The sequence below is a fragment of the Trypanosoma grayi genome (genome assembly GCF_000691245.1).
Source record: "Trypanosoma grayi strain ANR4 Tgr_435_V1, whole genome shotgun sequence".
NCBI classification, from domain to species: Eukaryota; Euglenozoa; class Kinetoplastea; order Trypanosomatida; family Trypanosomatidae; genus Trypanosoma; species Trypanosoma grayi.
Window position 1 is genome coordinate 1 of NW_008826054.1, and position 9,297 is coordinate 9,297.

General features: G+C 50.5%; 4 protein-coding genes across 4 annotated transcripts; all 4 read right to left on the bottom strand.

The window, feature by feature from the left end:
• DQ04_04351000 (hypothetical protein) lies at window positions 1–654 on the bottom strand (the record flags this gene model as incomplete). The annotated part of the gene is made up of 1 exon (XM_009313513.1): window positions 1–654. A coding segment is annotated over one exon (654 nt), but the record flags the coding sequence as incomplete, so codon positions are not given.
• A 1,400-nt stretch (window positions 655–2,054) lies between these two features.
• On the bottom strand, window positions 2,055–5,069 carry DQ04_04351010 (protein phosphatase 2 (formerly 2A), regulatory subunit B; the record flags this gene model as incomplete). Its single annotated transcript, XM_009313514.1, has 1 exon — window positions 2,055–5,069. The coding sequence occupies one exon, from the start codon at window positions 5,067–5,069 to the stop codon at window positions 2,055–2,057; it is 3,015 nt and encodes a 1,004-aa protein (XP_009311789.1).
• Window positions 5,070–5,241: 172 nt separating this feature from the next.
• Window positions 5,242–7,428, bottom strand: DQ04_04351020 (hypothetical protein; the record flags this gene model as incomplete). Its single annotated transcript, XM_009313515.1, has 1 exon — window positions 5,242–7,428. The coding sequence occupies one exon, from the start codon at window positions 7,426–7,428 to the stop codon at window positions 5,242–5,244; it is 2,187 nt and encodes a 728-aa protein (XP_009311790.1).
• A 152-nt stretch (window positions 7,429–7,580) lies between these two features.
• DQ04_04351030 (hypothetical protein) lies at window positions 7,581–8,597 on the bottom strand (the record flags this gene model as incomplete). The annotated part of the gene is made up of 1 exon (XM_009313516.1): window positions 7,581–8,597. The coding sequence occupies one exon, from the start codon at window positions 8,595–8,597 to the stop codon at window positions 7,581–7,583; it is 1,017 nt and encodes a 338-aa protein (XP_009311791.1).
• Window positions 8,598–9,297: the final 700 nt, after the last annotated feature.

A 9,297-nucleotide genomic window follows, 5' to 3' on the forward strand; every position in this document is an offset into this window, starting at 1 on the left:
CTCCTCCAGCGACCCAAGGAGGGTGTGCTTCGCGAAGGCTAAGTCTGCCTCCGGCACGTTGACGTCCTTCTCCGCCTTGGCGATATCCTCGCGCCGCTGCGTGTTGTTCAGCTGCTCACGCGTCACCAGCGGTGTGTCGAGGGAGGTGAAGGTGCCGAGGCGGTGCGGGAACTCCTCCGAGGCCGCCATGCGCGCGGCGACGAGGCAGCCATACGAGTACGCCAGGAAGTGCGTCCAGCGCACATCGAGCGCATCCATCACGGCGCATACCTGGCGGCAGGAATGGTCCAGCACGTCCCGCGTCGCGCCCGCGTAGTCCACGTGGAGCGGAACGTACACGGCGCCGTGGCCCCACGCCAACTCGGAAAGCAGCGCCTCGTACTTCTTCGCCGCCTCTTCTGCCTCTGCGGCACTCTTCGTGGTGTGGTCCAGTATGATGAGTGGGCGCGGGCCTAGGTGGGTGCCGTGGTACAGCACTCCCTGAGGCAGCAGCTCGGAGCGCGAGGTGCCCAGGCACTGCGCCTGCCACGGATGAATGCGCAACGGTGCAAACGCGCGACGTGGTTTACCCGCTGCTGCAGCTTTGGAAGTCTCCTTCGTTGCCTGAGGCGCAGCGGTGGCTGCAGCAGAAAACAAAAAACGCACCGGCCGCATTTTCCACTACGCAGACACCTGTGGCAAGCTGGCCGTTTCTCTTTATCGATTTTTGGTTCCCCCTATCGCTCCCCCTCTCTCCTTCTACAGCTAGATGGAGAACAAAAAATGGCAGAAGGCAGACGGAGGCCTCGATTACGCCTTCACACTTGCAGAGACACGTATACGGCGGACAGTCCATTTAGAGAAGTTGTACCTCTCTCTCTCCCCCTCTCTCTATCTCTCTCTCTCTCTCGCACACACACTCTCACCACTCTCTCTTTTTATAATCGCCGCTTTTGGTCCAACCACTGCTCCTCGTATGTTTCGCATGCAAACAAGAAACGCCTGCAGCCGCGCACATCGGCTCGTGCCACACATTGCGCGCAGGCTGCAAAAAAAGAAAAGAAAAACTCACATGAACGCACATAAATGAAAAAAAAAAACAGGACATATGACTAGCACACAAGAGGATCGACAGAGAAGGCCACCATCCCCATCATCCACCACTTTTCCCCCAACCCCTTTCCTCCCTCTTTTCATCCCGCTCTCTCTCTCTCTCTCACCTTCTCTCTTTGTCCCCCTCCGCAATAAAGCACATGTCGTGTGGCATGAGGGGAACAAGACGGGAGGAGAGAGCGAGAGGATACATCCACATGTCGCCTCGACTAGGCCCAGGGCCTAAACACGGCTGGCAAAAGAACTGACAGACTGACAGACGAGAGGGAAGGGGGGGGGAGTGAAAGAGAGAGAGCGAGGGAGAGCAATAGCACCAGAAATATCGAACCGCGTTACAAGTCAGATGAACAGAACCAAATGGGTAGGCCTGCAATAAATCATTCAACGATGGATGGAGGAGGGAGGTGCGGAAGATGCATATGGTGTATATACAAGAATATACGCATTTGTACAGAGAAGCAGGAAGAGACGTTTGTTGATCTTCTCTTTTTCTAGTATCAATCCGTCTCACTTCCTCCTCACTTCACGGGCTGACCAAAGGGGCTGCCTTCCTCTTGCTTCACTGTTTTTTGTTTTTTCTCCTGATTTTTTTTCTTCAACACAACAAATGCAACAGACATAAGTAACATACACGGTGGGAGGGGATTGGGGAAGTATGCCTCATACAAACCGCCACGCCCTTTTAGCTCGGCGTTCGCGCCTTGTCGCACAGAGCGACATACACAATAACAACAAAAACAGCAAGGAGGGAATGAAAGTGCGCTAACCTCTATTCCCTTCCCTATATGTCTGCTCGCTCTCGCGCTCTCTCTCTCTCTCTCACACAAACACAAACACAAGCATTCTCTCTCTCTTTCACACACCCTACACCTTGGGCCCTATTATATCCTCGCCAGAGGCCCACAGCGCAGAAAAACGAAAAGAAACAACAGACACGTGCGCTTCTTTGCTGTCTCTCAGTCTCACTCGTTCCCAACACTCTGCGCCATGCGGTCGTACTCGACTCGTGCAAAACGGTCCCACGGCGTCTGCTCCAGACCGCCGCTGAGACGCTCCTGGTGAGCAACGAACGGGTCCTTCTGCTCGAACTGCAAAAAGCGCACCACGTTGGTCACCATGTTGAGCGCCACCCCTGCCGCCTCGGGCTTCGCAAGGAGGTCTCGAAGACGCAGCCCGCAGGACGCCTCAACGCCAAACATGTCGAAGATTTGGCAGATAACATCTTCAAATGCCGCGGCCCCGTCCGGCACGAAGTCCATCACCGTCTTTCTCGTCGCCTCGTAGAAAATACGCAGCTCGTACATGGAAAGGACGCCATCGCCGTCTAGATCAAGGATGCGAAACCAGTACCGTATCGCCGTTGGCGTAGACTTGTCCTCCTCGGATAGACAAAACCAAACAAAATCCTCGTAGTTGATTCGGTTCTTTGCCGTGCATTTCGCTCGGCGGCCCACGCCGTTAAAGGTACGGTCTGCGATAATGGGATTCATCACGTTCTCTGGAGCATACCGCATAAAGTCCTCACGGGAGAGCAGCATGTCCCGGTCCTCATCAAGCTCCCAAAACCGACAGTACAGAACGTAGAAATGCTCGTAGGAGAAGTAAAGCAGGACAGAGTTGATGTCGTCTGTTGCATCAACCTGACGAATAGCGTCCAGGAAGGAAGAATTTTCCAGTTCCGCGTACGTGATGTGTCCACGATCAAGACGGTCGAGGCTGTAGAAAATGCGGTAAATAACCGTCTCCATATACCTCGCTTGAAAATCAGGTGTCTGTTTCAAAAAGGCAAGACCTGGGTGGTGCTCCAGTAGAACTTCAATATATGCACGAAAATCTTCTGGCAACAAGTAAGACCGCTGCTGCCCCTGTTGTTGCAGCTCAGTAGTTGACGCTGTCGTTGAGCCGTTATCGCTCTCAGCAGCCATCTTAGAGTCACCTGTGGTAGTGCGAGAACTAAGAAGAAGGACCTCGAACACCCGGCGGGTAATACACCGATCACGCAAGTGGGTTTCAAACAGCCACCGAAGTTGTTGTGCCGTAATGTGCACCTGGTATGAAGAAGGCAATCCCGTTAACAAGGTCGGTGCGGATAACGCGACGGATGAGCTACTGCGGTTAGTCCTCGTACCCGCATTCCCACTCGCTGTCTCCGCCTGCAGGATTCTCACCAAGAGATAGGCAAAGTATTTAGGGAGGCCGAAACACTGCGTACAGATTCGTTGCATCGCCTGCGTCAGCTGCATCCTGTAATTCAGTCCTTGCCTCGTCTGCAAGCCGCTGCTGAGACCTAAAAACCCTTTTCCATGTGCGCTAAGAGGACGTGTGCCATGATGAGGTTTGGGTGACGCTGGAAGACGACTAAACTCTTTTTGTAAGAAGTGTGGGACATTCTTGTCATTCATTGCCTTCAGAGGGGCAATCGGGACGGCTCTTGTCCTTCGCCCCGGTAGAACATCGCTACTCATGAAAGCGGCACGGTCCTCCCCGGCAGTGTACACAGCCCGAGGGAGCGCCATCCCCTCCACCACCTGTAGATGCGGATTATCATGTTTCTTCCTCATGGGGCCCATCAGCGTCTCTTCTTCTGCTTGTGGTGCACCTTTGGGAAAATAGAAACGCGGGACATCTTCGTACGTCACCAGCCTGGAAACAGGAGCTTGTACGGTGGCTGCACGTGGCGACACTTTGATAGGCGCAGCCAGTGGCGGACTTGGAAGAGGCAGTCGAGGCGATGGCACCATTGGCTCAGCATCAGGAGAACGCTGTGCACACGGTGTTTCGCTCCTGGAAGGCGCAGGGGTCACCTCCACCTTTGCGTCCCTCTCACGAAGCGATTCTACACCTCCTCTCCTTCCTTCTAATTGCCGCTGCTGCTGCTGTTGCTGCAGTTGCAGTTGCCGTTGCCGTTGCCGTTGCGGCGGCGGCGGCGGCGACGGCGATGGCGATGGCGACAACGGTTGATTATAATTTCCCCTCATCTCTTCCTCTCCCCGATTTGCTTCTACGCCACCACGTGATAAAGAGCCTGACGATGATGATGACGACGATGACGATTGATACGTGACGTCGCACCGAATCGGTTTGTCCTCCTCCGGCGGAGGGCGTGGCCTTAAATCTGCAGTCTTGACCGTCCCAATGCGTGCATCGGTGCCTCGACTGGAGCCATTCTCCGTCGTCGCAGTGCCACCATCCGTGAGCCCAGCGTCTCGGAATGCCTCCGCGATCAACCGCTCAATCGCGGCTCCCGTCATCACGTCACTCATCCAATACTCCAAGAGCTCAAGCACCTTTACCCTCGTTCCACTCTGAGTTCGCCCACCGCTGTTTTGGAGGGAGGCTCGAACTCGTGTTGCTTGTTTTTCCGACAATGTCGAAGCGAGAAGCAGCGGCACATCTGCAGACCCTCTAACAGCGCGGAAGGCTGAGGTGCCAGATCCAGAGCGGTGCGTGGTGGAGCGAGTGCTCGGACTAAAGAGCAGGGAGCTAGACGACTCTGCAACCGAAGCGGAAAAAGAGGCACTTCGGAGAAAACTTCCGTTTACATCACTCCCATCCTCTGTGACATAGGAGCTATTCTCCCCATAGCGCCTCCGCGCTGAATTAGAATGCCCATGAGGATGCTCGCTATATCTCTGACTATGTAATTCGCCATTACTGCCGCCGTAACTGCGGCTAAAGTAGCCTCCATCACGATGGCCACCGTATGCTGGGCTCTGCTTCCAATCATCTGACCCCTCATACCTTGCGGCCGACTGCGGTCTTGGGCGCCTAGCTTGCGGGGATGGTGGTGACGGTGAGACACCACCTACACCCGACTCCCCTAAGCGATAACTAATGTTGGCACCATCATTAGGAAAGCCACTAATACTAGATGCGGTGGTTCCGTTTCTACCAAACCCCTTACCATCGTTCAGCAATACTTTCTGGTGCTCTAGAAGAGAGGATACTGTCTCAGTGGTCAGTCTCCCATGGTTCATCCCTTTCTTGACGGCTGACCGCAGAAAAGGAAGAAAAAAAAAAACACTGAAGGGAAAGGAGAAAAAAGGAAAAGAAAAGAAAATTTCATTCTTCATGCCAAAGCAGGTCTTGGAATCATATGCGCTTGGTTTCGAATCTCCACAATGCGCTTCCTCTCTTTGGCTTCCTTCCCTAGCGCATGCGCCCCAAGGTTCGTCTCAGAGAAAAGAGGACAATGCACAGTAGCCCAATCAAGGCAGTGATTAGAAATGGTCTAACCAGCTCAACAACAAAAGAGTCCACCACATCCGCAACCACCAGAGAACCAGTAAAAGAGGCAGGCACAGGCCCCTCGTCAGTTTTACCTGCGTGGTTGCCAACGCCAATTACACGGGCAGGAACAGTAAAGAAATAGGCGTGAAACAATGCATTCATGCAGAATATTGCACTAATACTCTCCAACACCAATTCTCCACAGAGAGCAGGCCTCCACTTGAAGCCGGATGAGCACAGCTCATATCTCAGAGGTGCATCCAGACTGACTGGCGGTGGGCCAGGTTGCATCTGGTTTGCGGCTTCTGAGGAAATAGTGGTAGCACCATACTGAAGACGCTCTGCCAACATTGCCCCAAGCCTCTTATAGCACTCGGGCATCTCAACGTCTAGAGAGGTACGCAAAATCTTACCCTTCACCCATACATCCCGCAGGAATTGGACATGACCAAAGGCACGCATCGTCACAACAGAATCTGATTGTGAAAAGACTAGCAGTGCCTCTACACGAAAAGCATCGGTAAACATCACACCTTCAACTTGTCCCGATACTTGTACAACTAGAGTGGGTTGATTGCCACTAATATTCATGAACGCATATCTCTGGTATTCGGTGAATGGGCAAGACTTGGCCACCAAAGCCTTTACTATCGTTGTGCATGTGAATTGCCTTTGGCCACAAAAAGGGGGACTTCCTTCCAGAGCAGGCCGCCATGGCTCCCACTTTTGATTGGTGTCTTTTCGACCAGCGTGATATTCCTCCAACAACGAACTGTCATCATCGAAGCACAGCTTGAACACATCAACGACCGTTTTGCCTTCAGGTAGGGTAATAGGTTCCATAAGCTCCCTTTTGAAGCATGTATAGTCACTCAAGGCTGCTCCATAATCTGTCAGTACTTTCGAAAACTCATTTAGCGAATCGACAACAGGGAACTTTGTCACATCTGATTCACTCGTCTTTGATACAAACCCAGTATTCACATCGTTCTTCTCATTAGCCAGGAGCGGGCTCTGGATGGGAGGGCTGAGTGTTTTCATGACGGTGAAAAAATGAGTCAGAATATTGAAGGCGGCATCACGGCTAACAAAGCTTGTGAAGCTGTATATATTACCGTTATTCAGTTTTATACCTATACCATCAAGTATCATCATGGTTTGCTCCTTTTCGATACTCCTAACATCCTTAAAACTGATTTGCAATCCTTCCCCCATCATAACCGATGAAAACAGTACGTAGTTCGTCGTTATGTACAACTTTCCCAATCGATGCACCCCACTCACATAACTACACTGAAAATAGTCAACCAGTAGTTCACTCTTGGGAATATTGGGAAAGTATTGCAGCCACTCAAACTTATCAGAGGCAGGATCCTGAACTGAAAGAAGCTTTGGTGTATTCACATGGTTGCGAACCTTCTCCTCTATGTCTGGCTTCCAATCGATACGTCCTATTGTGTCAGAATCACCTGTCATATCCTCTGAAAGGGGGTTGCACGAAATGCCTTCTGCCGGAGCAGGCTTCAGGGAGGAAGCTGAGGAACTTCTTGAAAGGTCACCTTCCTGTTTCTCATCAAGATCCTCACAAACACCTGATGACACATCAGAGGAGTGAACCGAAGCAGCATCGGGGGCCAAGGGGGAAACACCAGTTGAGGTCGAAACCAATGCGTCCGAAAAAGCGTACCTTGCACGAACAGTCCAGAGTGTCTTGAGAAGTTTGAATGTCTGCGCAGCTCCCCCGGACAAAAAACCAGAAAAAATGAATTCCTCGCCATTTTTCAGTTTCATAACAATCGCCTCAAAGAGAAAACTTGTTCCCTTTTCAACGGATGCGACGTCTTCCCATCGCACCATCACAGGCTCTTTGAGAAAGGAGGAACTAAAGCAGATTCGTAGGGACGACGCATACAGTGTCCCCATACGAGCAAATTTTTTCTTTTTGCTCATAAAGGCACATTGACGAGATTCTACCAACTTTTCCGACAAGGGTACTTGAGGAAACAGACGATGAAATACCTGTTCTTCTGGAGTGTATGATGCCACAGCTGGTTTGTCTGGCTGTGTAGTCATCCGAGACGAACCACTCTGGCTCTCCAACGGCATTTTGTATTCCTCTACCTAGTATAAGAATGCAAAAAAAGAAGACAAGGAAAAAAAAGACCTCCCTAGACCATCTAGGAGTCTACCTAAAGTAGCTTCATACATTGAAAGCAATGATGGCCTTAAATCAATTCAGAATTCTTAATATGTTTGTACTATTTAACCTTTTCATTCGCAGTTGTTGATGCAATGGCTTCCACGCAGCACATGGGGTATGGTGTTGGCTCTGGAAAACCCTCTTTAAGACTCGCAATGTATTCACGCAAGAAAGTTTTCTCATCCTCTGTTTTAGTATGTACAGCATATCCATGAAACATTGGACATGTCCAGAGGGCCCCAGAAACAGTGCTAACAAGATGGGCTGCATTTTCAGGCTTCTCCAGCCACAATTCGTACTCAAAATGGTCGCCTTCAGTGAAAAGTGCACAAACAACATCCCCCGTAACTTGTTCAATCAAATGGGCTATCCGCAACGGTGGAATATCTCCTGCAACACCTTTCAAAATCACATCCGCTCCTCTGCAAGAGAGCCTCCCAAAAAACGATCGCGTCGCACACCGCGCACAAAGATAGTTAAAGAGTCCCAAGTGAATTCTAGGTTTCTCAATAGGCCTCACGGTGAGAGAGTGAACGAAGAGACTACTCATTTCCTTGAATGCTACAGGCGCGACAACCATCTTGCCGCGATAGGGCACTTTTATCCAACCCTTCTCAAGCTGTATGTACGTATCACCCTCTTCTTGATTAAGTCCTGACTCAGGTGTTGGAGACCATGGTTTGGCATGAATTGAAAGACTACCTCGGTCTGTTCCTTTCGCACCTTCGGATGTATTCATATTTCGTTTAGTAGGGCTTGATGCTCGCACAATTGGTGTACCACTGTAACGTCTTATCCCAGTTGAAATAAGGGCGTTCATTTGTGCCACAGCCCTCATATTAGCAGTTAGAAGCATCATGTCGTAATACGGCGCTGAATAAGCCCATGGTGCACTCGACCCCATAGCTAAAGCCTGAGGTTGTGCTACAGACGGCGGTTCTTGCCATTTCTCTGGTATAAAAGACGACGTATTTGCCCCAGGTTCAAAAGGCGCAGCATTTACTGAAAACGTGTGTGTTGCAGCTGTCTCCGTTTCCTTTACCTCTTTCGAAGCATCCCCCTCTTCACCGCCCATTGCCTCGCTTTTTCTCTTTAATTCTTACAACAGAAACGAGAAGAAAAACAGGAGAACAAATATAGAAGAGAAATTTTCATAACAGTAAAGTAAGGCATTTCGAACACACACACACACAGCCAAGCATCAAGGATATTAAGAAAATAGCAATAGGGGTAAACTCCACTTGGGTAAAAAGCAAGGAAAGATATACGACCTACCATTAGAGTGTCAGGGGGCCATAATCAAATCCCAATCCAGCTCTTGAAAAATGTGACGTATTTTCATACCAAAAAAAAACGATATACATCAGCTAGGTATTAGAAAAAAGTACGCAGCAATATTTGAAAATCCTCTTATGATTCTTCGGAAGAGAATAAGTCACGGCCCAGTGGCACATACAGAAAGGAAAAGATAGCCAAACACAACCACTTTTCCACATTGCCCACAACCACCCTCGCCAATAAAGCGGCACCCAATTTACAAATCAAACAAAACGATGCCCTCACCACATCACCGCTTTAAAGACCCAAACACACAGCAAGCAAACGACGAGAAAAAACAATCGCCACCTCCCCACACCTTTTTCCGTTCCCCACCCAACCCCGTGCCGACAGGGCACACCCGACATGGAAAAGCACCCAAAACAAGAAAAACACAAAAAGACCCATAAGCCCATCAACGGAAAATCTCTTACGCTGGGCCTGCGCACCCCCCCCCC